Below are 25472 nucleotides of genomic sequence, written 5' to 3'. Positions count from 1 at the left end.
ATGCTCGCACAACACAGTTGCTCCTTTCAGTTTCTGGACAGCTGAGTTCCTTCAGCCTTAGGGAGGGAAGAACTGGAAGCTTCTTTCATATCTCACAAACAGATTAGATGCCATGAAGAAACCTTTCAATACTAAGGTCTGATTCCCAGCTCGGTATAGTTCAAGTTGAAAAATATTCACTATTTTCACATTTATATATGTAAGTTACGTAACAACACAGTATGATAGAAGTAAGCTGAAGTCTTCCCCATCCTTTGCTTTTCAGTGTGAGGTAGCTTCTTGGGAACTTGTTTTGTTATCAGCTTTTGAATATTCTCCCACAGTAATCATGTTTGCTGAATTATTATTTGTGAGTGTGTTAATACGCCTCTTTCACAAGCATATCTATTCATTCTTTTTGGGTGAGATGGTTGGTGGCCTGAGCACACCATGGTTTCTGTTCTCCCCCAACACAGTCCTGCAGTAACTCAACAGAATAAATCACTTAATATGGGGGTATAGACCAAGTGGAGCCTTTTGGTAAGCTCTAAACACCCCCTTCCAGAGGAAATGATACAGAATGAGACCTGTTAGGAGTTGCTTCTGCATGTTCACAGGACAAGGAATGATCGAGACGACTCCTAGTGGTCTGGAAGTAGGTCTGATTCTCTGGTATATGCCACCACCTCCTCTGCTTGAAAGGGCCCTCTGGCTGAGCCAAGTGGTTCTCTCTGCATATCAGAAGCAGTTATCTTTACATGTTGACCGTATAAGGCCTTGGAAAGAGTCTGGTGTCCTGCAGATGCCACTGTCCTGTGGAACTGTGACAAGAACCTAGAAGCTTCCCTCTGTACCTGTCAGTCAAGGAGCTCACTGGGGAAGAAATCCCAATAATTTGTCCTGCCCACATACTGAGAAAATTTATATCCTCTGAGGGTAAAGATTATATTTGGTTATGCCAGGACAATCAGCTTCCTAATAAGGAAAATTTAGTGGAAAGGTAATATTATTAAGAGAAAAAGGCACAAAACTGTTAGCATCTTTTTTCCCTACTTACTCCTAAAAAAGATAAGCTAGCATTGTTTCTTAAGGGTAATTTATAGAATTATGCTTTATCATTCCAAACAATATGAAGAGAAGTATGTTGAATAGGGTGGTTGGACATAGACAAACTGAGTCTGTGAAAAAGATGGGGAACAGGGGAAGAGACCAGTGCATTGTTGGGATGCAGCACTCCAGATCAAAGGATGGTTGTAGGTGTCATGTCTGCTATTAGGGGCAGGGAGTCTTTGTATGAGGCACCTGTAAAGTCATCAGAGGCAGCAATATGCAAGGAAAAGATGGCAGGAAACCAGTGCACTATGCTAAGAAATAGAAACAACATAGACAAAAGCCTCTTTTGACTTTATGATACCATTTTAACCTGAAAGTTTTATATGATCCTATAGAACAGGGCCCCAAAAGACAGACAGTTTCTTACCAACTTTCAAAAAAGGGCTGGAAGTAAAACTAAACGTGTTCAAATAAAGACATGAGAATACTTTGTTCTCTACTAGTACAGACTTATAATTTATATAGTTAAGTGTTTTTAGGGAAAAGAATGAAAAGCTATAATACAGCTTTTTCAGAGATTAAAAAATATTGCAATGACATGTCAAAACAAAGAGCCTCTGAAAAATAACCATAATGGAAAAATGAAATTATGTGGCTATTACTGAAAAAATGTAGAGCTGGGGTCAGCAGACTACCACTTGCAGGCCACATCTAGCCTGTCAGCTGTTTTTGTAAATAAATTTTTACCAGAACACAGCTACACTCATTTAATTTCATATGATCTGTAGCTGCTTTCATGCTACAATAGCAGAGTTGAGTCAAAACTACCATGGAGACTATATTGGCCTGCAGGCTTATAATATTTACTATCTAGCATGGACCTCTGAAAAGGATCAAGTGGAGTTATTTTCCAATGTGGTGAAATTATGAAGATTATGAATAAAGAATGAAAATATTAGACACCTGGAAGATTATAGACACACATGTTCAAATGTCCACATGGCAGGAAGTCCAGAACTAGCAAAATGAACAAATGGAGCAACTTTCAAGAACTAACAGAATAAAACTTTTCTAAGATACAGAAAACCTGTGTTTAGACAACTGTATGTCATGCAGAATTAGTAGAAAGAAAACCCAACAAACTTGGAGATGGGCTCATGTCATTGCTGAATTCTAAAGATGAAGAACATCAATATTTCAAAGGAAAAGCGTCAGGCATTTTATTTATTTTTTATTTTTTGGTTTGTAATCTATGACAATATAAACGAGAGGAGAGTAAAACAATGTATATGGACTTCTACAATATATGCATGGACTCTCTGCTTTTGTAGTTTTGTAGAAAATCATGTTCTAACCCTGAGGAACTGTCATATGGGACTGTCTTGATAAAATTTTAGGGTTTATCAGGATCATGCCAGCATTTCAATAGATAAAAGTATTATGTTCAAAGGCAGCTAATTCAACAAGTTTATAACTTGGCTTGGTTTTGAGGAAGCTGCAATTTCAGGAGAAGTATACCATGGAAAGGAAAGTAAGCTAGGGTAAGCAGAGGTCGTAGTAGGATACTTACCCAGCTTGGCCAGTGGTCTTTCCCAATAAGATTATCATATCTAAAGGGTCATGGAAAACTCAGGACAGATCTAAGGTAATCTTCATGTCTGGGAAAATCTTAGATAATCAGTGAAACACAGCAGTAGGGTAAGGAACTATCTCTAAGGGGTAGATGAGCATATTGATCAGAACAGGGACACCAGCTGGTGGCTTAAGTTACTGGAAAATGGGGCCCAGCACCCATGAGAAGTGGTTGTCAAAAATTAGGAAGAGTCAGCCAGGTGCAGTGGTGCATGCCTGTAATCCCAGCTGCCTGGGAGCTGAGTTTTGAGGGTTGCTTGAGCCCAGTTAAAGACCAGCTTGGGTAACATAGCGAGACTCCACCTCAAAAAAAAAAAAAAAAGTGTATAAAGTGTATATATGGAAGAGTCAGTAAAACCCAGCCTCAGCCTAGTTAAGACAACAGGTTTAGTTCCCAGCCAGAACAGACCAGAGAAGAGTGAATGGACTAGGACCAAAACTGTCCCTCCCACCCCCACCAGCCGAATGACAGATTCATTTTAGCATAGAAAGGTAATTGGGTATAATCTAAGTAATAACCATCAAAATGTAATATATCTGTTAATGATGAAAGAATGTAATATTTAAAATCAGACATTGTATTCAAACCGCACTGTGTTCTTTGCCAACAATAATAGTGACTGATGGTAATTTTACATTTGTCTTGCTTTTTAAAAAGAATAAAACTTAAGCGGTTATTATACAAATATGTGGGTGACCAAAGCTAAACCAAATAATCTATTAAGCTCTAAATAATAACTTATTAATTTGCTTTACTAATCACTTCCGTGCATATGTTTCTCTTAGGGATTTCATCATAAGAAGTAATTGTGACAGTCTTAAGAGCTAGGCATTTTTGTGTTCTTGGCAAATTTATTATTAAACAGTCATAGTATAAAAATCCATCAGAGGCCGGGCGCGGTGGCTCAAGCCTGTAATCCCAGCACTTTGGGAGGCCAAGGCGGGTGGATTACAAAGTCAAGAGATCGAGTCCATCCTGGTCAACATGGTGAAACCCCGTCTCTACTAAAAATACAAAAATTAGCTGGGCATGGTGGTACGCGCCTGTAGTTCCAGCTACTCGGGAGGCTGAGGCAGGAGAATTGCTTGAACCACGGAGGCAGAGGTTGCGGTGAGCTGAGATTGGGCCATTGTACTCCAGCCTGGGTAACAAGAGCGAAACTCCGTCTCAAAAAAAAAAAAAAATTCATCAGAGTAAGTTGTTAACAAGATCACTTTCTCAACATACTGTTGCCCATCTTTTAGAAAAGGCGACGACGGATTGACAGAAGTATGATTGGAGAGCCCACAAACTTTGTGCACACGGCTCATGTTGGATCAGGAGACCTGTTCAGTGAAATGAATTCAGTAAGTATATTGGTGGGACACACAGGTAGGGCATTGGGGCGAAGTCATATGAAACCTGTGTGATAGGCACAAACATTTTTAATGGCATTGTGCTCAATGAATTTGTATGCAGTAAATGTAAATACACAATGTGAGCATAGAAGAGAGAAGCAAACTAATGATGAAAAATTCATGTCTTCTGGTTTGCCAGTTATGTATTTGTTTCTGTTTCTTGTACTCAACTGTTCATAGCTGCCTTTGTTCTGAAACTTGAAAGTATTTGAGTTCAGAATGGAGGTTAATATCCTATTGATTCTCTTGCTCCCACCAAAGGGACTTGGAGATTAGCCTTTTTAATAATAATCAATCTTTTTTTCTTTTAAGTTCAGTTAGTTGCCTTTTGCACACATTTTTATTGCTTTATTTTGTAAACCAGAGGTCTCCAACCTTTTTGGCATCAGGGACCGGTTTAATGGAAGATAGTTTTTCCAAGGGGGAGATGGTTTCAGGATGAAACTGTTCCATCTCAGTTCATCAAGCATTAGACTCTCATAAGGTCTAATGAGAGGCAGATGTGCAAGCCCTGCAAAGTACAGTCCTAAAGTTCTACCCCAATGGTGACAAGCAAAAAAGTTGGTATGCCAATGATAGGTTTTTCATTCAGGGAGGAATCTTAAAGGAAATTCAGAAATGTACATAAGGTTTTAAAGGTTAACAAATGCCATGAACTAAAATTTAATTCTTCCTATACAGTTGGATTTTTTTTATTATTATTATTTTTTCTTTTTTTGAGACGGGGTCTCACTCTTCACCCAGGCTGGAGTTCAGAGGCATGATCTTGGCTCACTGCAACCTTTCCCTCCCAGGCTCAAGCAATCCTTCCACCTCAGCCTCCCAAACAGCTGGGACCACAGGTGCACATTACTATACCCGGCTAATTTTTTATATATATATTTTTTAGTAAATTTATCTATAAATTATTGATTTTATGTCAATCGACATTGCTCTGTGTTATTACTAGTAATGTTAAAAATAAATTTTTTTAAAAAGTAACTCAATGTTTACCACAGGCCAGTATTTTATTTTATAAAAGCAGCAGTCTTATAATTTTTAATAAAATTAGAAGGTCCTCACGTGTGCAGTTCGCAATAGGGTTCGTGCTCCTGTGAGAATTTCATGCCGTCACTGATATGACCCGAGGCGGAGCTCAGGCCGTATTGCTAACTTGCAGCCGCTCACTTCCTGTTGTGCAGCCTGGTTCCTAACAGGCCACTTCCAGTTTGCGGCTGGGGTGCTTGGGACCCCTGTTAACTATTCATCTTTACCTGATAATACTAGAATGTTTGTGATTTATTTACGTTCTTCCGCACTAAGCATAGGATTTGAATTTTCACATTTCCTTTTAGGGCAAGGCAGTAGGGTATGAAGAACCAGAAACAAGATCTATTTGCTGTCTTTTAATAGAGGTTTCAGTGAGTTTCAGAATAGGCTTTAGATCTATTCATCTGATCTTTTAGTTGTTAATTTTTATTGAAGAGAAAACCAGAATGCAGTATAATAGAAGCAGCACCAAATGTAGGTTCTTATCAGAGTTGTTCCTCACATTTGCCTTAAAGCAAGCCACTGAGTATCAACAGACTGACTCTTTTCCCTGTGCCTAAAGTAAACAAGTATCTAAATGATCCCTAAAGTGTTGAGAACCAGAAAGTCAGCAGGGTTTTATAAACACAAAATTATGATCCACCATATACCAACTTACTAGACAGCATTAACAAAAGACTTAAAAGGGACTTTAAAAATAGGTAGATGGGTATCCTGGATACAGCAAGGACGTTTGTCACTTCAGTTACTAGGTAAGCAAAGGAATGACATCTAAACCTTCCTGGAAAGGAAACAGACGGTTTTAATCTGTAGGAAAAGTACTTTGTTTCACTTGACTGCTTTGTGGAAATGCAAGAGGTATCATGTTCCTGTCAAAGTAATCAGTAGCTTTGTTTCCCTTATCAACATAGAGTGAAAAGACTAAATGGGGGGGCCCCATTACTTTATTAATATGGTTACTATAATCTATATAAAGAGAATGATGGTTTCAAATTTGTTATATATGAATTTTAATTTCTTTCTCATTAACAAATGTTGTCTCTGCCACCTTAGATTTTTTAAAAATCCAACTATACAGCCAGGCACAGTGTTTCATGGCTGTAATCCCAGTAATTTGGGAGGCCGAGGCAGGCAGGTGGATTGCCTGAGCGAGGGAGCTCAAGACCAGCGTGGGCAACATAGTGAAACCCTGTCTCTACCAGAAATATAAAAAATTACCCGGATATAGTAATGTGCACCTATGGTCCCAGCTGTTTGGGAGGCTGAGATGGGAGGATTGCTTGAGCCTAGGAGGGAGAGGTTGCAGTGAGCCAAGATCATGCCTCCAGCCTGGGTGAAGAGTGAGACCCCGTCTCAAAAAAAATAAAATAAAAAATAAAAAAAATCCAACTGTATAGGAAGAATTAAATTTTAGTTCATGGCATTTGTTAACCTTTAAAACCTTATGTACATTTCTGCATTTCCTTTAAGATTCCTCGCTGAATGGAAAACCCATCTTGGCATACCAACTTTTTTGCTTGTCATCATTGGGTAGAACTTTAGGACTGTACTTTGCAGGGCTTGCACATCTGCCTCTTAACCTTAGATGCAGGATTAAGATGGGACTTCAGCTGTTGTAGAGTTTCTACTTTGCTGTCTCCAGGCAGCCTTCTCTGCTATTGAGGTGGACTTTTGATGAAGTATTTCAGCTCTTTAGAGCTAAGTGTGTTTCCCAAATGTGTTTTATAGTCCATTCATATTTAAGTTTGCTATCTCGATATTCAGCATCCATCCCACCGTTACAGAGCACTGAGTTCTTGCTGTTAGGAATGGTCTTGTTCAATTAGTAACTTTTTTTTGAGATGGAGCCTCACTCCGTCACCCAGGCTGGAATGCAGTGGCTCAGTCTTGCTCACTGCAACCTATGCCTCCTGGGTTCAAGCAATTCTCCTGTCTCAGCCTCCTGAGTAGCTGGGACCACAGGCATGTACCACAACTCCTTGCTAATTTTTTGTACTTTTATTAAAGCAGAATTTAGACTCCTGACCTCAGGTGATCCGCCCACTTTGGCCTTTCAAAGTGCTGGGATTACAGGCATGAACCACCATACTTGCCTGAGAGTTATCATTGATAGTCCTGATTTGATGGGCCTGACTCTGTGAGAAAAATTATGTTCTCCTATCCTATGCAATAATAGTGTAAATAAGACAAAACCATAAATAGACATGCTGTTTAGTCAAAGAAACTGTCTGTTGTTTGTCTATCCTGAGAACTGAGCAGCTAGTGTTAATAACATGGCTTGCTTGCCTAAACTGTATTATTGAATGGTTAAATGACTTACAATTCTTTTTTTCTCTAAATACATCATTCTTCTACCTTTACTTAGTTAAAAGACTTTTCTTTTCTACTACCTTTTTGCCAGAAAAGATTGCTGTTACCCTTTCAGTAATATAACCCTGTTGTGTTAAAATATTGTATATTCACAGTCAAAATAATACATTCAGTCTCAACACTGAAATATTACTTATTAAAGTTACTTAATAAGGGTTACTTAAACCAAATTCTTTAAATTGAAGAATTGACTTTTAGAGAAAAAAATACTTTTTTTCTTAGAATCTGCATGGCATTATTGAATGCACAGTATAAAAAAAAAGATTTTTGTTTGTTTTTGTTGTTGTTTTTTCCTTTTTTTAAAGACAGGGTCTCATTCTGTTGCCCAGGCTAGAGTGCTCACTGCAGCCTCAACTTCCCAGGCTCAGTCGATCTTCCTGCCTTAGCCTTCTCCAATAGCTGGGACTACAGACCTGTACCACCACGCCCAGCTAGTTTTTATGTTTTAATTGTAGAGGTGGAGTTTCACTATGTTGCCCAGGCTGGTCTCAAACTCCTGGGCTCAAGTTATCTGCCTACTTTGAACTCCCAAAGTGTTGAGATTACAGCTGTGAGCCACTGCACCTGGTCATAAAGATGTTTTTAAAGACAGGCCTAAAATATCTGTAAAAGCTAATATACCATGTTAAGTGGAAAACGTTATTTAGTATCAAATTTGTGCCACAAAATGTTACCTTAAAGGGGCAGATGATGAATTTGAACTAGTATCCTATGGCAGGCCCTGGCCTGTTCACACTGCTTTAACTGAGTAAGTTTATGTTAAAAAAAAAAAAAAAAAAAAAAAAAAAAAGCCTATAGATTTCTTCTTACACTCATACTAATCATTTGATTAATGTGACTATTACAGTAACACCTTATAATGTGGTGTCATACAAATAAGATGTTCCATGTAAGGAAATTTCCAGGTTAGTAAAAATATTCCCATTTAAGAGCCAACCACATTTTCTCATATAGACTCTTTTGATCTAAATAAGTTATGCATTTTCTGTTTTGCCGTTATTTTGTATTATATCGAAACCTTCCTTACTCCAAAAATGAGTTAGACAAGTCTTACTTTTTTTTTTTTTGAGATGGAGTTTCGCTCTTGTTGCTCAGGCTGGAGTGCAATGGTGCAATCTTGGCTCACTGCAACCTCCACCTCCTGGGTTCAAGCAATTCTCCTGCCTCTGCCTCCTGAGTAGCTGGGATTACAGGCATGTGCCACCACACCTGCCTAATTTTGTATTTTTAGTAGAGACGGGATTTCTCCATGGTCTCGAACTCACAACCTCAGGTGGTCTGCCCGCCTGGGCCTCCCAAAGTGCTAGGATTACAAGCGTGAGCCACCGTGTCCGGCCAACAAGTCTTACTTTCTTTTAATACAATATTGACTTAGAATCACCAATGGAAAGCACCTCAGCCATCATGCCTTATATTACAGTAGGTGCTCAGTAAGTAAGTATTTGATAAGCAGATGACTGATAAATAGATGATACCCTCGGTTCCCTGCACCCCTCCAAATTGTGGAACTGTGAAGGGCCCTTTGCGCTGATTCCACGAAATACTCAACCATGCCGCCAAGTGTTCTTTCTCCACTGTTGGGCCATCACCTCCAAAATCGTATTGCTTGTGTTCCTTCTTCTAGCAGTCCAGCCTGACTTACCAGCTCTCTGTTTCCATCCCACTTCTAATTTGTATGAACTATGACTGGAATAATAATAATAATATGCTGAAAGTACTTCACAGTTTGCAAATGCATTTATGTGCCTTTGTTTCAGTAAAAAGAAAATATCCTGGCTTTTATATATCTTGGAATCTCTCAGGGAACAGCCCTTTAATATGGTCAGGAAAGATTACCAGCTTAACCCTTTTACAAATAAGAAGCCTGATACTCAGAGAGGATACTTTACCCAGTTACAATATTAATAAATAAACTGGGACTACTATCCTTTCGTCTTTGGATTCTTTGATTCTTTTTTATCAGACTATATTAAGATGGCACATTTTATGACACAGACTTTTAAGATATATCTGTGGTTGGACCAATACTATTCATGCTATTTTCTTGGTTTTGATTCTTTACTAAGTAATTGAGGTGATTTATCTATGTGAGGTATCTGTAAATTAAGATACTTGAGGTTGTGAAGCAGAAAGTGGAGTTGATGGGCTGGGTGCGGTGGCTCATGCTTGTAATCCCAATACTTTGGGAGGCTGAGGCAGTTGGATCACTTGAGATCAGGAGTTTGAGACCAGCCTGGCCAACATGGTGAAACCTAAAAATACAAAAATTAGCTGGGTGTGGTGGCATGTGCCTATAATCCCAGCTACTAGGGAGGCTGAGGCAGGAGAATCGCTGGGAGGCAGAGGTTGCAGTGAGCTGAGATTGTGCCACTGCACTCCAGCCTGGGCAATACAGCAAAACTCTATCTCAAACAAAAAAAAGTGGAGTTGATCTATATATTTTTGACTTTTTCAAATGTTACCAAATACCTTGTAAATTACAAAACTGACTTTTAGTAATTTGTAAATAGAGAAAATAGAGATTTTTGCAAAAATTGTTTCAATTGCTAGTCTCCCTGTTTGTCCTTGTAACCAGAAAATGTTTAAGTTTATAAAAGTACCCTTCTGAAAAAAGCAGAATTCTGGGAAAAGAATTACTTAGTTGCACTGGACCTAGTTCCTGACTTCCATTTTATTTTGTTGTGTTTTTGTCTTGTTTTAGGTTAGCTCCATTCAGAACCAAATGCAGTCCAAGGGAGGCTATGGAGGTGGAATGCCTGCCAATGTGCAGATGCAGATGCAGCTCGTGGATACGAAGGCGGGATAGCCCTGGTCCTTTCTCCAGTGAGTACTTGGAGCTGGGGTCTGGACCTGTGGGCCAGACATGGCCAGTAATAGCTGATGTCACAGGCAGCCTTAGTTAGGTCTTGGAGTTTTAAAAAATTTATATATATATATATATATATATATATATATATATATATATATATATATATGTATGTATGTATGTATATATAAAAATCCCATATATTTATTTTTTAATTGTGAACTTACTGGGAAAGGCAAAATTACTCAGCTAAGTGTAGGTCCTGCACTTTGAATGTAAGTAAGTTTTAGGTTCTTTTCCTTATTAATAACTTTAAATATGTTAAAACATCTGGTTGGGGAAGATTCTGATGACAAGATGCTTCTTATGTGTCCTTGAAATGAGTGAAATTATTATTTCGAATATTGAGGCTGGGCATGGTGTCTCACACCTATAATTCCAGCACTTTGGGAGGCCAAGGTGGGTAGACCGCCTGAGGCCAGGGATTTGAGACCAGCCTGGCCAACATCACCACTAAAAATAGAAAAATTAGCCGGGTGTGGTGGCACATGCCTGTAATCCCAGCTATTCAAGAGGCTGAGGCACAAGAATTGCTTGAACCCAGGAGGCAGAGGTTGCAGTTAGCTGAGATTGCGCCACTGGACTCCAGTCTGGGTAATAGAGCAAGACTCTGTCTCAAAAAAGTATTGATAGTATAGGTAATCTCATGAGGGGTAATTTTATAATTAACACTTCATTTTTAAATCTTTCATTATAAACTTTTAAAATTAAAAAGACTACTTTGAAAAAGGATAAACCCTGAAAGTGTAGAAATAATTTGAAGTTTTTTTTGCTTTATAGGGTCATTGTGAATTTCTGTATTTTCTCTGTCCACTATTCTGTAATTTTTGTCCTGTGATTGCGTTTCTTTTATTTTGAATTACAAAAAAGAAGTGTGATGGCACCTTGTTCACCCTGTCGTGATTATTCCAGTGAGGTGTTACTGTTCTTCTCTGAAGAAGATACTGTCAGATGAATCCTGCATTTCCTTCAGCCGGCATGCATGCCTTTGGACTCATGGACAGAGTTCTTTGGATTGTCGCTGAATTTTCAATGTTTAATCAGTATGGATCTGATCTTCGCATGATCTTTTCTGTGAATGCTAACACCACTTTGCAGGTTTTTTTTTCATTTTAAACATTTTTCTTTTCACTGTCAACCCTCTGCCTTATGATTTTATTGGAAAGCAAGGACCTGCTATTATTTGTTAATTTGCCATCATTTATGTATATTTTGGAAGGTATGAGACCCACAAGCACAATGATCATTTTTATTTGTTTGAAACTTTAGCAGAATAGATATCCGCATGCTTTATGAAGTTGCTTCGATAAGAGCCCATGGGATGCCAGAAATTAATGTTTCTTTGCTGCTGTGGGCTGATGATGCTGCTATTAGAGAAAGTTAGCTGTGGCACCAAGTCACATCATTTTCATGGAAAAGATTACTTGTAGCTTATTTAGAATTATGACCTTTTGGTCTATTTGATTAGAATTGCAATAAAAGAAGAGCTTGCATTCATAAGGCATTCATTCTGTTGTAAATGTTCAATGTATTTATTTTGAGAGCGAGGAGGTGTGGTACATCTGAGTGTTGTGTTGTGGTCACACTCTCATCCAGGCTGATCCTGAGCAGCTTCATCTTACTAGCTGTTTGTTTCTTTGTGCACTCATTCTTTTATTTTTACTTGTTTTTAACATTATGGTTTCCAGTAGCAGTTTATTGAACTTCTGGCCTGCACTACTAACTGCAGACCTCCTGAGTCACTGGCCTGTGTTCTACATATTTTAGGGGCCACATTAGTTGCCAAAAGCAACACACCGACCTGGCTGAATTATTGCCAGTGAAAACAACCTGTACGAAGCCTTTGCTCAGGTTCTAAAATGTTTTGTCCTTGCACAAATTTTGTATATTTCAAATATTTCTGTAAAGGTTCCTTCTTTTCTAGAATGTGGTGTTAAGCCAGAGTCAGTGGTTTGTGTTCTCATTGAAATGTTTAAATCCTATTTCTAATTCAGGCCTATCTAACTACATTTAGTAGGATTAACATTACATGTAACAAATGAGGCGTAATTAAAAACTTAGTTTAGATAACTTTGAATAAAGAAACAAGGATCACTTTATCTTTTGCCTCCATTCATCTTAGTCCCAGATTCTCGCAAAACAGGCAACTGAATAAACATTAGGCTTATGTAGGTAAAACATAAAAGCATTTCTCCCCCAGTTTTTTAAATGTAATTTCAACCAGTACATTTACCTAGTACAGCAGGGCACCAGATTACTTGATCTTTGTATTTTGCAATTTTGAGCCTTTGTGTCAATCCCAAGCACAGAATCTGCCAAGGAAAAACATTTGCATCTTCGAAGTAGACATTTCGTAGTTTGTTCAATAACTATCATCTTCTAAAGTTGAATTCATCCATTGTCACTGATTCACGTGTGGATGTCACGGTGTGGAATTTGCCTGAGTACCACTGTCATTCTGCTCAGCCAGACAGGGTCAGTTTCTTGGCCAGGGACATTGTTGTGTGCAAGCTCTTTAAAAAAGAGGTGAGATTTTCTTGGCATTATTAGCACTGATGCTATTTAGTCTACTTCTATTTTGACTCTTTAAATTAGTACAGTTTTTCTACTTGTCATATAACTCCTGGAACAATAATACTGGAAGTCATGATCCTTTTCCCCAATTCATGATTTTATTCTTTTTCCAAGTCACCATTTTTCCTGTTGCTCCAACGACCAGCGTGTGTTGGAGCGGATCTCCATGGTAAGCCAAAAGTGGACTCGTCAGCCTGTAACTACTCTGTAGCTGCCACTAACTCTGCAGGCACAGTAACTATACTTCATACAGAAACACATGCCAAAGTGCCTGGGAGGTGCCAATAAAATCAAGAAATAAGAAAAATTACCAAAAAAGATATGGTATTAACCTTGGACATAAATCTTTTTTTAGGGAGGCAGCTTTCCCATGTTCATAAATGGGGTTGTAAACCTCGAAAAGTCATCTGTTCCCAATAGCAGCATATCTCATTTTTAAATTGAAGCTAATTAAATAGGATTTTACTACTCAAAATTCATTATACTGTTAATCTTTGCTGAAATATATGCTAACAACTGTAAGGGAAACCGAAGATTGAATCACATGGACTCTGTTAGCAGTGATCTGCATTCTATAAAAGAGGTACTTTCCCATAATGTAGGCATGAAGTGGTGCCAGTAAGCATAGAGCAGGAATGTTGGCTTTAGTTAATACTGAGTTTAGCATTCCCAGTGCAGCATTATCAGTGGGCCTTTAAAAATACTTTATGAGTACATTAGCTTTCACTTTGTTGTTAAATTATAGCAGACTCATTATAGAGAACAAGTTTGCCTTGATTTTGTTTAAAATGACTTCTGCCAAGCACCCAGAAGATAAAATTGACATATTTTTATAATATAAGCATACTTTTTTTGTACATTGTGTTCATTCTTGAATAAAATGAGTTCCGTGTTGGCTTGTAGATATTAAAAAGAAAGTATTGATTTTGATTCAATAAAAGTTTTCTTTCAATCTTGGTTGGCCTTTCCTTTAAATTTGTTTAGTTTTTCTTTTCATTCAGTTAGAGCACATTTTTTGCATTCTTATATTTTCAGTTATGACTCCTATCATACAAAAAACAACTAAAACTTTTTTGATTTAAAAGAGAATTTAAATTTCTATCATTGTAATCTTTAACTTCACAATTCACCTTTTAATTTAACAAATGCCTAGTCAGAATGAAACTTAACTGGATAGAAGTAGGACTAATAAAACATTTATGCCAGGTGCGGTGGCTCACATCTGTAATCCCAGCTCTTTTGGAGGTGGAGGTGGGTGGATAGTTTGAGACCAGCCTGGACAACATGGTGAAACTCTTTCTCTACAAAAAATAAACAAACATTTATGCCGGGTGTGGTGGCATGTGCCTGTAGTCCCAGCTACTTGTGAGGCTGAGGTGGGAGGATATAGAGCACCCAGGAGATCCAGGCCATGATGGTGAGCCATGATGGTGCCACTGCACTCCAGCCCAGGCAACAGCACAGGACTCCAGTGTCTCAAAAAAAAACCAAGTTTTAAAATATAACGTAGGATGAAGTTTGTATGTCATTCAGCAGGGGTATGAGTAGAAATGAGGTGGGCAAAGTTTTAAAAATGTATATATTAATTTTCTACTTCTCTCAGTTTTTATTGCCCATCAACCACATATATTTTCTAACAAAAGTATCAGATACCTACACAGTTTTCCATGATGAAGCATCTCGTCCTTATAGTATATGTAGGACTTAAGTAAATTAAAATGAAATAAAATTAAGAATTCTCCTCATACTTAGCCACATCTCAAGTACTTAGTAGCATCATGTAGTGATCAGCTACTGTATTAGGAAGTTACAGATTGTTTCCACCATCACAGTTTGGGGAGTTCGTTTATAGTTTGCCTCTAAAATGGTTTTTGACCCTGGTTCCCATAGGGAGTGATTTTGCGCCTCATGGAGACAGTGGAGCAATGTCAGGAGACAGTTTTGGTTATCACAGCTTGAAGAAGGGGTGGTACAGGATCTGGGGAATGAAAACTAGGGATGCTGCTAAATATCCTGTAGTGTTCAGGACAGCTCCCACAGCAAAGATTGATTTGGTCCAAAATGTCATAGTTCCACAGCTAAACCCTGTTTTAAGACAAGATCTGTATCTGCATACTCACCAGATAAAATCCACTAGAGACGCTTCGTTGCATTAGATCATGTGCACAGGTGAGTGAGGTGTTTTGCTGGTCGAATACTGAGAATAGATGAGGTTTCATTTTATGACAATTGCCACAAATTCTAAAAATAGAAAAAACATAAAGATAAATATTAGGAAAGAGTATTTCAAAAGCTCTGGTAGCTTTTGTCCTTATCCCATGTCCAAAGACTAAAAGGAAATTGGCTTAAAATGAAGTTCTTTGCAAAATAAAATTCTGACAATCCAATGACATTCCAACTATAAAAAAGTAGACCAAGAGCAATTATACTGTGGGCTCATGTTTTAAAGGATATGCATAAAACAAGGAGGGGCACATAACCACACAAAAAAAGACAAATTATAAAATGTCAGAGATCTAGTCTAGGAATTGCTAGTATTTATGAAGATGCAAACATCTACAAAATTGATAAGGAAATTCTGTGCTCTCTGCTTGAAGTACACTATTCACAAACTTAAAAGACGTAATTGAAATTTTACCTTGTATTAATTGTCTCCGTCCAGAATTGTCCAGTAAGAATTGAAACCATTAAATGACTCATCTTCATCTGACTTTTTATATTTTGGCACCTTAACTTTTGGTTTTTACAACGTTTCTCAGACTGTGAGGGTTTGCCGTTAATACTTTCTCCTAGGGTTCCTTGAGCCCAGGAGTTGAAGGTTACAGTGAGCTTGAGCTATGATGTTGCCTCTGCACTTGAGCCTGGGTGACAGAGCAAGAGCCTGAATCTTTGAAAACAATGCAGGAAGAACAGAAAAACTTTGTTACAGATACCTGCAACTTCAAGGCTCATTTTGACTCCTACCCTCATCCTTTTAATGCCCATGATCTTAACGTTCTATCTGGCTTGTCTTTGATGCCTAGATGAAGAAAAAAATCTTTTTATTTACTAAAGAAAAAAAGTTACTCCCTGAATAAGATCAAGTGTTTGATCTGGGCCCGTACAAGAAAGTGCTCAGAGTGATGATCTTGATACTGAAGAAAGCTGCTTTTCATCTCATAAGATAATGTTAGCAGAAAAGTCAAGCCAGTGCTTCATTCTAACCCCTAAATTTTCTATTTTGTAAATCTGAGCTATGGAGTTCATTAAAGCTGTTAAAACTCACTAGAACGCCTGGATTCAATAGGTTTAGACCGTTAAATGCAGCTTAAAACCTGCCTTGGGGGCCCAGAAAGAATTCCTAGGCATATGAATATGTTTTGTTTCATTTTTCTCCCTTAAAGGAACAGCAAGCAAGACACTTCTTTCAAAATCTTCAGAGCCTCACCTAGTTACCTGTTTCTTACCATTGCTTTAAGTTTTACATAAACATATTAATCATTTTTAAGTCTGTGTCTTCCAAATAAATGTGTAAGCTGGCAGAGTCCTTTTCCGTAGACACCATGCCTTTTACCCAGAGCCTCTGCTGAACATTTTGGCTGCTGTTTCTGGGTTTCTCCAAAAACTGGTGTTTTACTTTTCAGAAATTCTGCAAAGGAGGTAAAAATCACTCTGCTTCTGTCTTTTTTCAAAACCATGCAAATTCCAAATGGGGTAACTTTAATTCAGTCTCTTTCCAATGTCCATAATGTCTACTTGTGTTCTATTCTCATTTTTCACAAGTGTATGTTTTGCTCACCTGATTTTTGCTGCTTGGATAGGTACAGTACCTAAGCGACTGGACTGGACTGTCCCTCTGTAAATGCAGCCATATCCAATCTGTGCACAATGTAAGGCCACAGACCATCTAGGGCAGTTGCATAAAAGGATCTGCTACTCCTAAAACCAGAACCAGAAACAAGTAGTCCTTTCTCCCTTCTTCCCTCTTTTCAGTCTGATATTCCTATAGGAAACTAGTGCGGTCAGACAGACATTTTAGAAAAATATCAGCTGGGCATGTGGACACATGCCTATAGTCCAGCTACTCTGGAGGCTGAGGCAGATGGATCACTTGAGCCCAGGAGTTGAGTCCATCCTGGGCCACAGAGCAAGGCCCTGTCTGTCTCTTAAAAAAGAATCTAACGGCCGGACTTGGTGGCTTATGCCTGTAATGCCAGCACTATGGGAGGCCGAGGCAGGTGGATCATGAAGTCAGGAGTTCTAGACCAGCCTGACCAACATGGTAAAACCCTTTCTCTACTAAAAATACAAAAATTAGCCAGGCGTGGTGGCATATGCCTGTAATCCCAGCTGCTCAGGAGGCTGAGGGAGGAGAATCACTTGAACCCAGGAGGTGAACCCAGGAGGCAGAGGTTGTATACGTGAGCCGAGATCGTGCCACTGCACTCCAGCCTGGGTGACACAGCGACACTACATCTAAAACAAACAAACAAACAAACAAAAACGTAGGAAATACTCATTCTAGTGAGTGATGAGGGATGAGAAGGTGAAGGAAGTGGAGGGTCAGGTGGTCCAATCTGTGATTAATGGGAGTTTTACAAAGAGAAATCAAGGAAAATGCACTTCAAAGGAAAAAGATTTTTTTTTAAATGGCCTCTTCATTTTTTGTGTTTTAAATTTCAAAAAAGTTGTTTTGGCCGAGGCGGGTGGATCACAAGGTCGAGAGATCGAGACCAACCTGGTCAACATGGTGAAACCCCGTCTCTACTAATAATACAAAAAATTAGCTGGGTATGGTGGCACATGCCTGTAATCCCAGCTACTCAGGAGGCTGAGGCAGGAGAATTGCCTGAACCCAGGAGGCGGAGGTTGCGGTGAGCCAAGATCGTGCCATTGCACTCCAGCCTGGGTAACAAGAGCAAAACTCCGTCTCAAAAAAAAAAAAAAAAAAAAAAAAAAAGTTGTTTTTAGATTTATACTTTCTCACTTCACAGCCCTCAAGGACATTTTGTTCTAAAGACCCTTGTATTCAGCTCTGGGAAATACTATTTTTCTGATTATTCCTTCAACTTTTGAAGATTATCAGATTCCTCAGCAGCAACTGTGGTCTGGAATATAATGGGGCACTCCCCTCAGACTCTGCAGAAGACTTATTTTGAAATAGAATTCAGACTATAGCTATATTCTCAATGAAGTAAGATGGCAAAACAAAGATGATTAGACTAGCAATGAATGGCTTTACTTTTCACACATCTGTCCCAAAAACACTCTGAAAGAGAACAACTCTAGTAATAACATTAAAAGAAATCTCAGGATTTCCAGGTCTGAAGCCAACCTAGAAGGCATTCTATCTAAATTAAACAATGAGAGATTTTAGAACTGTTTACAAGAAGCATGATTAAATGGATACCATTCAATAGCAGGAAGATAACATGGATTCAAAACATTTTTATAGCCGGGCACGGTGGTTCACGCCTGCAATCCCAGCACTTTGGGAGGCCGAGGCGGGTAGATCACGAGGTCAAGAGATCGAGACCATCCTGGTCAACATGGTGAAACCCCGTCTCTACTAAAAATACAAAATACTAGCTGGGCATGGTGGCACGTGCCTGTAATCCCAGCTACTCAGGAGGCTGAGGCAGGAGAATTGCCTGAACCCAGGAGGCGGAGGTTGCGGTGAGCCGAGATCGTGCTATTGCACTCCAGCCTGGGTAACGAGCGAAACTCCGTCTTATAAAACAAAAGCACTTTTATTGAGCACTGTGTGGCCAGGTACTGTTTAGACACTGAGGACATAGCAGTGAACACATTTCTTAATCCTCCAAGAGTTTTTGTCTAGCCATGGGGATGCAGAAAGACAGACATTAAGCCAAATAAATAAGTGAATTATATAACAGATTAGAAAACTAAGTGATCTGGATAAACAACGGGTGATGAAGGGGAGGAATTGTAGTTTAAAATATCATCATGCTGAGACAGTGACACTGAAGCTGAGATGTTAGAAATAGTTAACACGTGTTAGACCTTCCTGCATTGCTCTAAAGAAATACCTGAGGCTGGTAATTTATAAAGAAAAGAGATTTAATTGCCTCACAATTCTGCAGGCTTTATAGGAAGCATGGTGCTAGCATCTGCTCTGCTTCTGGGGCGTCACATGGCCAGAGCATGAGCAAGAGACAGAGTAGTTGGGGAAGGTGCCACATCTTTTTTTTTTTTTTTTTTTTTTTTTTGAGACGGAGTCTTGCTCTGTTGCCCAGGCTGGAGTACGGTGGCACCACCTCGGCTCACTGCAACCTCCACCTCCTGAGTTCAAAGGATTCTCCTGCCTCAGCCTCCCAAGTAGCTAGGACTACAGGTGCATGCCACCGCACCTGGCTAACTTTTGTATTTTTAGTAGAGACGAGGTTTTAGCATGTTGGCCTGGCTAATCTCCAACTCCTGACCTCAGGTGATCCACCTGCCTGGGCCTCCCAAAGTGCTGGGATAACAGGCATGAGCCACCACGCCTGGGCAGGTGCCACACACTTTTAAATGACCAAATCTCACAAGAACTCACTATTGCAATGACAGCACCAAGTCATGAGGGATCCACCCCATGACCCAAACACCTCCCACAGAGCCCCACCTTCACCACTAGGGATTACAATTCAACATGAGTTGTGGTTGGGGACAGATATCTGTGTCACACATTTTACCATCAACAAACAAAAAAGGAAGACAATTCTAGATATGTTTGTCTAAACCAAAAACATCCAAAGATGTAACATTATTTTGAGCAATTAATGAGTATACTCCAAGTACCTAGAACAGGATGGGCCATGCAGAAGAGACTCAGTAAATACATTCTGTCAAATTTAAGAAAGGAAATGTCATTTGAGAGGGATGGCTTTAGAGACAAATATTGCATTTCACTGAGAGCTCATATCTTGTTTGTACAGTGAATTAAAAATATATTTACCTTTTTAAGTGAAAGCATAAAATGCTATAGTCAGAAAAATGTAAATTTTAGAAACCAAAATTTAGAAGATGGTTTTGGGTTAAAGAAATGGAGCGGAATATGAGTGTCAATCTCCTTTATATACATATTCAGAACTCATGAACTCTCTCAATGCATGTATGTTTAAAAAATCATTTGAAGTTCTAACAGGTGAGATACTTAGATGTCAAAATATAACAAAACCTGGAAGGAGGAGGAGAAGTAAGTCTACTAAAAGCCTCATCTTTTCGTGTATAAAATCATTTGTACAAGTCAAAGTTGGTGAATCAAGAAATGAAGGTATACTTACATGATTTAAAATAAAGGAAGTAACCGTCAGAAGACTTCAAAAGACAAACAGCTACAAGTAGTTAACCTTAGGAAGTGGGAATGGGGTTTGGGAAGTGAATAAGGAGACTTTTATTTTTAACTTCATGCAATTCTATGCTATTTGGATTTTCTTCTCTTTATCCTACTAATTTTAATCAGCAATATGAAACAACATTATGTTTTAAACAAGAGAGATTAGAGGAGTGACGTCAGCAAGATGGCAGATTAGGAAGCTTCAGGCTCTTGTTTCCCCGGGAAAACAATGAATAAACAATATTCAGACCAAAATGTCTTAAAAAACTCTAAACAAGTCACACTCAAAGTTGTAGGAAATTTCATGGAATGTTGCTCACCCTTGCTCCACCTCTTCCCTGGTGCAGGATGGCATTATCAAAGGAAACTGCTTTATTCCCAGTTTCTCCCTTGGGACTAAAAGGAAAAGGTGAGGCTTGTAACTTTCTGGCTCCCCTGAAAGCTGCATGAGGGACTACTTTCTGTCTCTCCTGACTCAGAGCACTGACAGGAAGAGTAGCATACTTCGGACACATGGTTAGAAGCTGCAAAGCAGAAGGGGAGTGCTCTGGTGCACTAGAATAGCAGGCGGCTCCCAGATGCATGGATGCTTTGGGGCAATAGATTACAGGAAGAGGAATGCAAGTGACACCTAAGTGCAATTCAAGTAAGCACAAGTAAATACAAATAAAACACACACATGGTCCCAGGGAAGACACAGCCCCAGAAAAGGTTTAAGAAGACCCTGAGCCTTTAAGCTAGGCTGATTAGTGAAGGTATTCCCCTGCACAAAGCCATCTGGTAAAGACTGGAAGAGGTGGGTGTTTCTTCAAATAACCACACGTCAAAAAGAGATCACAAGGTATACACAAAGGTACAAAATAAATCTCCAGAAATCAGGCGAACACAGACCTCTGACTTACTTGACAAAGAATATAAGTAACTGGTCGGGCTGGGCGTTTTGGTTCATGCCTGTAATCTTTTTTTTTTGAGACAGAGTGTCGCTCTTGTTACCCAGGCTGGAGTGCAATGGCAAGATCTCGGCTCACCGCAACCTCCGCCTCCTGGGTTCAAGCAATTCTCCTGCCTCAGCCTCCTGAGTAGCTGGGATTACAGGCACGCGCCACCATGCCGAGCTAATTTTTTGTATTTTTAGTAGAGACGGGGTTTCACCACGTTGACCAGGATGGTCTCGATCTCTCGACCTCGTGATCCACCCGCCTCGGCCTCCCAAAGTGCTGGGATTACAGGCTTGAGCCACCGCGCCCGGCCATGCCTGTAATCTTCATACTTTGGGAGGCCAAGGTGGATGGATTACTTGAGGCCAGGAGTTGAGGCCAGCCTGGCCATCATGGTGAAACCCTGTCTCTACTAAAAATACAAAAATTAGTTGGGCATGCTGGCACCTGCCTGTAGTCCCAGCTACTCTGGAGGCTGAGGCATGAGAATCACTTGAACCTGAGAGGCAGAGGTTGCAGTAAGCCAAGATTGCACCAATTCACTCCAGCCTGGGCGACAGAACAAGACTTTGTCAAAAAACAAAATGAAAACACAAGTGTCTTAAATATGCTCAGTAAGCTAAAATAGAACACACAGAACTAAATAAAATTAGGAAAACAACTTATGAACAAAATGAGAATATCAACAGGGAAATTTTTTGGGTGGGGATAGAGTCTTGCTCTGTTGCCAGGCTGGAGTGCAGTGGTGCAATTGTGACTCACAGCAACCTCCACCTCCTAGGTTCAAGCAATTCTCCTGCCTCAGCCTCCCGAGTAGCTGGGACTACAGGCACACACCACCACACCTAGCTAATTTTTTTTTTTTTTTTTGTATTTTTAGTAGAGATGGAGTTTCACCATGTTGGCCAGGATGGTCTCAATCTCTTGACCTCGTGATCTGCCCACCTCAACCTCCCAAAGTGCTGGGATTACAGGTGTGAACTACTGCACTTGGCTGGGAAATTTTTTTAAAAGCCAGATTTTTGAGCTGAAAAATGTCACAGTTGAATTGAAAAATTCTCTAGAAGGATTCAACCACAAACTCAATGAAGCAGAAGAGAATCAGCAAACTTGAAGACAGGACATTTGAAAGTACTGAGTCAGGAACAAAAAGAATACAGAAAAGTGAACAGTTCCTAAGGTACTTAAGGGACACTATCAAGCCAACCAATATATGCATTATGAGGCTCTCAAACAGAAGAAAGGAGAAAATAGCTTATTTGAAAAATATGTCTGTAAATGTCCCAGCTTTGAGGAATGAAATGGAAATATAAATATGAGAGGCTCAATTAACAAGAGACCCACACTGAGAAACATTATAATCAAAAGGCAAAGACAAATCTTAAAGGCAGCAAGTAAAAAGCAATGCAAAATCCTCAACAAAATGCTAGTAAACTGATTTCAACAGCACATTAAAAGGATTATACACCATGACCAACTGGGATTTATTCCTGAAATACAAGAATAGTTCGATATATGAAAATCATTCAACATAAGGACATATTTATAGAATGACAGAAAAACCCACATAATCACTTCCAGTGATGCAAAAAAAAAAAAAAACAAAAAACAAAAAAAAAAAACAACTAAGAGTTCAACACCCTTTTAAAATAAAAACACTCAACAAACTAGGAAAAGAAAATTACCTCACTATAATAAATGCCATATATGAGAAGCTCACAGCAGACATCATACTCAATGGTGAAAGACTGAGCTTTTCTTCTATGATCAGGAACAAGACACAAGACATGGTTGTCTACTTTCACACTTTCTACTGAACAAAATACTGAAGGTCTTAGCCAGAGCAATTAGGCAAGAAATTGAAATAAAAGGCATCCAGACTGGAAAAGAAGTGTAAAATGATCTCTCTTCACAGGCAACATAATCCTATATGTAGAAAATTCTAATTATTCCATTAGTTCTGACAACAAAAGCCTGTCAGAACTAATAAATTCAGCAAGGTTGCAAGGTACAAAAATCAACAGGCAAAAAATCAGTTGTGTTTCTATTACAATTAAAAAAACCTGAAAAGGAAATTAAGAAAACAATTGTTTGCATTAGGATCAGAAAAAAAAAAAAGAGTAAATTTAACCAAGGAGGCAAAAGACATGTATATTGAAAACTACAGAATGTTACTGAAAGAAATTAATGATGACATCTGTACATGGAAAGACATACTGTGTTCTTGGATTGGAAGACTTACTGTTGTTAAACTATTGATACTACCCAAAGCAATCTACAGATTTAATGCAATTGCTATCGAAATCCTAATGGTGGCTGGGTGTGGGAGCTCATGCCTGTGATTTCAGAATTTTGGGAGGCCAAGGTGGGAGGATTGCATGAGGCCAGGAGTCTGAGGCCAGCCTCAGCAACATAGTGAGACCCCCTCTCTACAAACAAAAATAAAAAATATTTTAAAAATCTAATGGCATTTTTTGCAGGAAAAAAACTAACCCATCCTAAAATTCACATAGAAATTCAAGGGACCCTGAAGAGTGAAAATAATCTTGATAAAGAAAAACACTGGAGGACAAAAAGGTTGTAAGTTTCATCCTTTCTAATTTGAAAACTTATCACAAATCTATGATGATCAAAACAGTGTGGTACTGGCATAAAGACAAACATACAAACTAACAGAATAGAGTCCAAAAATAAATCCTCCTATGTGTGGTCAAATGATGTTTGCCAAGGGTGCGAGGACCACTCTATGGAGAAAGGATAGTTTTGTTTCTTTACCCCAACAAATAGTGCTGGGTAAATTAGATCTTCACATAGAAGAGAATGAAGTCAAATTTTTACCTTACACCAAATATAAAAATTAAAGTGGATCAAAGACCCAAACATAAGACCTAAAACTATATGAAACTCCTAGAAAAAAACATAGAGGGAAAAACTTTTCTTTTTTTTTTTTTTTTTAAAGACAAAGTCTCACTCTGTCGCCCAGGCTGGAGTGCAATGGCATGATCTTGGCTCACCGCAACCTCCACCTCCCAGGTTCAGACAATTCTCCTGCCTCAGCCTCCTGAGTAGCTGGGATTACAGGCATGCGCCACCACACCCAGCTAATTTTTGTATTTTTAGTAGAGACGAGGTTTCACCATGTTGGTCAGGCTGGTCTCAAACTCCTGACTTCGTGATCCACTCGCCTCAGTCTCCCAAAGTGCTAGGATTACAGGTGTGAGCCACTGCGCCTGGCCTGGAAAAACTTCTTGATATTGGATTTAGCAATGATTTCTTGGACATGATACCATAAACATTGGCAACTAAAGTAATAATATACAGATTGGACTACCTCAATTTTTTGTTTGTTTGTTTTTGTTTGTTTTTGAGACAGAGTTGCCCTCTGTCACCCAGGCTGGAGTGTAGTGGCGTGATCTTGGCTCACTGCCACCTCTGCCTCCCAGGTTCAAGCAATTCTGCCTCAGCCTCCCAAGTAGCTGGGATTACAGGTGCCCGCCACCACGTCCAGCTAATTTTTTGTCTTTTTAGTAGAGATGGGGTTCGCCACGTTGACCAGGCTGGTCTTGAACTCCTGACCTCAAGTGATTTGCCCACTTTGGCCTCCTGCACTACCTCAAAATTTAAAACTTCTGTGCATCAAAGAACACAATTAATAGAGTGAAAAGGTAACCTATGGAATGTGAAAATGTATTTTTAAACAATATGTCTGATGAGGAGTTATTATCAGAAAACATAACTACTACAAGTCAACAACAAAAAACAATTTGATGTAAAAATGGGCAAAGGACTTGAATAGACATTTCTTCGAAGATATACAGTTGGCAAACACATGAAAAGAGGTTCAACATCATTAATCATTCAGAAAATGCAAATCAAAATCATGACATACCACCTTACAGCCATGAGGATGCTTACTATGCAAACAAAACAGAATGGCAGGTGATATTGAGGTGTGGAGAAATTGGAACCCTTGTGCACTACTGGTAGGAATGTAAAATAATGCAACCACTACGGAAAACAAGATGAAGTTTCCTCAAGGAATTAAAAATAGTACTACCATGTGATCCGCAATCCCACTTCTGAGTATATAACCAGAAGAACTGAGAGTAGGGTCTCAAAGAGATATGTGCACACCCACGTTCACAGCAGCATTATTCTTAATAACTAAGAAGTAGGAGCAACCCAAGTGTCCCCTGACACACAAATGGATAAAAAAAATGTGGTTCACACATACAGTAAAATACTCAAGCCTTAAAAAGAAAGAAAATTTTGACACACGCTACAACATGGATAAATCTTGAGGACAGTATTTCAA

At 39.1% G+C, this 25472-nt stretch overlaps 2 protein-coding genes across 8 annotated transcripts in view; one reads left to right on the top strand and one right to left on the bottom strand.

Moving 5' to 3' along the window:
• Positions 1–13858, top strand: part of CDC42SE2 (CDC42 small effector 2) — a 96987-nt gene extending 83129 nt beyond the window's left edge. For 3 of the 6 annotated variants that reach the window (XM_074381807.1, XM_039468291.2, XM_039468226.2), the window contains 3 exons: positions 3910–4011; positions 10163–10284; positions 11108–13858. In XM_074381807.1, coding sequence (XP_074237908.1) covers positions 3910–4011; positions 10163–10267 — 207 coding nt within the window. In that variant the 3' untranslated portion in view covers positions 10268–10284; positions 11108–13858. The remainder of the gene's footprint in view (positions 1–3909; positions 4012–10162; positions 10285–11107) is intronic. The other 3 variants (XM_039468359.2, XM_039468249.2, XM_039468339.2) reach the window with 2 other exon arrangements.
• Positions 11956–25472, bottom strand: part of RAPGEF6 (Rap guanine nucleotide exchange factor 6) — a 246205-nt gene continuing 232688 nt past the window's right edge. For both annotated transcript variants that reach the window (XM_074381725.1, XM_074381732.1), the window contains exons 34-36: positions 15540–16819; positions 15022–15142; positions 11956–12840 (exon numbers count right to left, since the gene is read on the bottom strand). The gene's annotated coding sequence lies outside the window, so the exon portion shown is untranslated. The remainder of the gene's footprint in view (positions 12841–15021; positions 15143–15539; positions 16820–25472) is intronic.

This window comes from Saimiri boliviensis, chromosome 1 (genome assembly GCF_048565385.1).
Source record: "Saimiri boliviensis isolate mSaiBol1 chromosome 1, mSaiBol1.pri, whole genome shotgun sequence".
In the NCBI taxonomy this organism is placed as follows: domain Eukaryota; kingdom Metazoa; phylum Chordata; class Mammalia; order Primates; family Cebidae; genus Saimiri; species Saimiri boliviensis.
Note: the sequence above shows the minus strand (reverse complement) of the source record. Positions and strands in the feature narration are given on the sequence as shown.